Source organism: Cyprinodon variegatus, unplaced genomic scaffold, assembly GCF_000732505.1.
Source record: "Cyprinodon variegatus isolate N-32 unplaced genomic scaffold, C_variegatus-1.0 Scaffold741, whole genome shotgun sequence".
Lineage (NCBI taxonomy): Eukaryota > Metazoa > Chordata > Actinopteri > Cyprinodontiformes > Cyprinodontidae > Cyprinodon > Cyprinodon variegatus.
The window spans coordinates 278543-280858 of record NW_015151194.1 but is presented as its reverse complement, the minus strand read 5'-3'; the positions used below and the strand labels follow the sequence as shown (position 1 = coordinate 280858).

Sequence of the window (2316 nt, the reverse complement as noted above, 5' to 3'; positions counted from 1 at the left end):
TGATTAAATGTAGTGACTTCTTTTTTTAAGCCTTTTATTTTTAAACTGTTAAAGTTAAACTATTAACTAGGATATAATTAAAGTTTGTGTTCAAACATTTTATTTGCTTTACTAGGTAATTTTTTGATATTTTTATTTTGTTTTTCTTTTGTTTTTTTGGAACCAGATACCTTTATTTTAATAAACAATAAGCAGTAATTTGCTTAAAAACCTGAGTTTTCTCCTGTATGAAGAGGATCTTTCCACAACATTAGTGGAACATTTATTTTTAAAATAAGATGAGTTAAAAAAAGAATAGTACATCATTATAATTTAAAGATGTATTCTGTCAGCTGTATTAAATACGGACTAAATAAAGAAAAAAAAAAGTTTCTTAGACAATATTAAACTTGGACAAATTCAGATGATGAAACAAAAGAATAAATTACAGCTTGTTAGAGCGACATACCCGTATAATTATAGTTTTACATCTCTGTACAGTGGAAATTATACTTTTTCTTTTTTAATTCAGTACCATTATAGGTTCATGTTCTTCTAATCATATAAATTATTTTAATAATAAGTAAGAAAATATTTTGTTTATTTAGTCAGCATTTAATGCAGCTGGTGCCATTAAAAATAAATATAAGTGTATTTTTTATTCAATCAATTACAAAAAGATTTAACCTTTTAATATTTTAGAAAGATGTCCTTGATAGCAGAGAAAACCAGCTTTAATGGAAATTGCTGCTTTACCAATTGATCGTTAGTCAATTAATAAGTTCAATCAACTCAAGAATATTATTAAAGGTTAGATTATAAAAGATCAATTATTAATAATCAATAAAGATTATTAAATACATTTCTTCCATAAACAGTAAGCCTTTTTAACATTTCTCCTGTCATTTTAGATTTTGTTTTGCTTTCTTTCTGTGTGGATTAAATAAATTGCTTTGAACATCTGGTGAAAAGTACATGTCAGTAGCACTTTTACAAATGTGTTTACTATGAAAGATGTTTCCTCGTTCAATAATTGTTTGTTTTTTTAGGTAAAGAGACATTTAAAGTGAAGATAAGTCCCCTCAATGAGGAGGAGTACATCCGTGTTCATGTTCCTCCACCTCTGGACAGAGGAGACGGGTCCTTTCTGATGAGGTACCGCCTTTATGGATCTGCACTCAAAGGCCTGAAGGTGGACATCTTCCACCAAGACGTCGCTGTGGCCAAGTCGCCCTACATCATCCAAGGTGTGTTGCCTTTTTTTTTTTTTTTAACTTGGGTTATCAATTTGGTCTTGTTTAGTTTAAATGAGAAGGTTGTTTTTTATTTTACGGCGGCATCAATGTGTGAAGTCAGAGACGAGTAATAAATGACCGTACAGGCAGTTTTGTTATCTACTCTACTTGTGTATTTTTAAACCTTTTATTAACGTAGAACAGAGATTAGCCTATATATGCTTTGGTAACGTTACCGACCACGATGGAGGAGGAAAATGTGATGAAAGCTGAGATAAGCAACAGGAAAAAAGTGGCCTTTTTTCCATGTGGTCGATGTTTAAAGCTTTTATTAACTTAACTAAAACCTTCTCATTTCCTTGCAGGCCCAGTTTATCATGAATTCTGCGACTGCCCTGAATCTGACGCTTCCGTTTGGCAGAGCGTCCTGCAGTGTCCCACCAACGAACCTCAGATCCAGGCCGACTTCCAATCCTTTCCCACCATCGACCTGCAGCGTCTCCGACAGGAAGTGCCCCTCCGATTCTCCAACAGAGGAGGCCTCATCCATTACGCCATCATTGATAACAAGGTGCACCGCCGCACCCTGGGGAAGTACACCGACTTCAAGATGTTCTCTGATGAAATGCTGCTGTCGCTGACCAGAAAGGTGAGATTGTGTGGATTCATCGACTTTTTCTGGAATGTAATAGTTGCTGTTTGGCTATTAGGATGTTTTCTTGTTATGTGGTTAAGGTGAGAGTGCCTGATGTGGAGTTTTTCCTGAATGTGGGCGACTGGCCTTTGGAGACGAGGATTGAAGGAGCTCTTCCGATCCTCTCCTGGTGTGGCTCTACGGATACGAGGGACGTCGTCCTTCCGACCTACGAGGTGACGCACTCCACCCTGGAGACCATGAGAGGCGTCACCAACGACCTCCTCTCTGTTCAAGGCAACACAGGTAAGCAAAAAACAAAGAAAAAAAGAAACGAAGGGAGACTTTATAAATGGACAGCTATTAGTGATGGATGTTAAAGGAATAGTACACCCAAAACATGATTAGCCTTCATTTTCTACTCACCCCCATGCTGAACAACACTCTGGAGTACTTTTTTGATATCTC

General features: G+C 36.2%; 1 protein-coding gene across 1 annotated transcript in view; it reads left to right on the top strand.

Annotated features, from left to right (window-relative positions):
- The window catches only part of kdelc2 (KDEL motif containing 2), a 10467-nt gene that overhangs the window by 4059 nt on the left and 4092 nt on the right, over positions 1-2316 (top strand). Inside the window, exons 2-4 of the mRNA XM_015395443.1 lie at positions 1029-1226; positions 1580-1863; positions 1950-2154. Coding sequence (XP_015250929.1) covers positions 1029-1226; positions 1580-1863; positions 1950-2154 — 687 coding nt within the window. The remainder of the gene's footprint in view (positions 1-1028; positions 1227-1579; positions 1864-1949; positions 2155-2316) is intronic.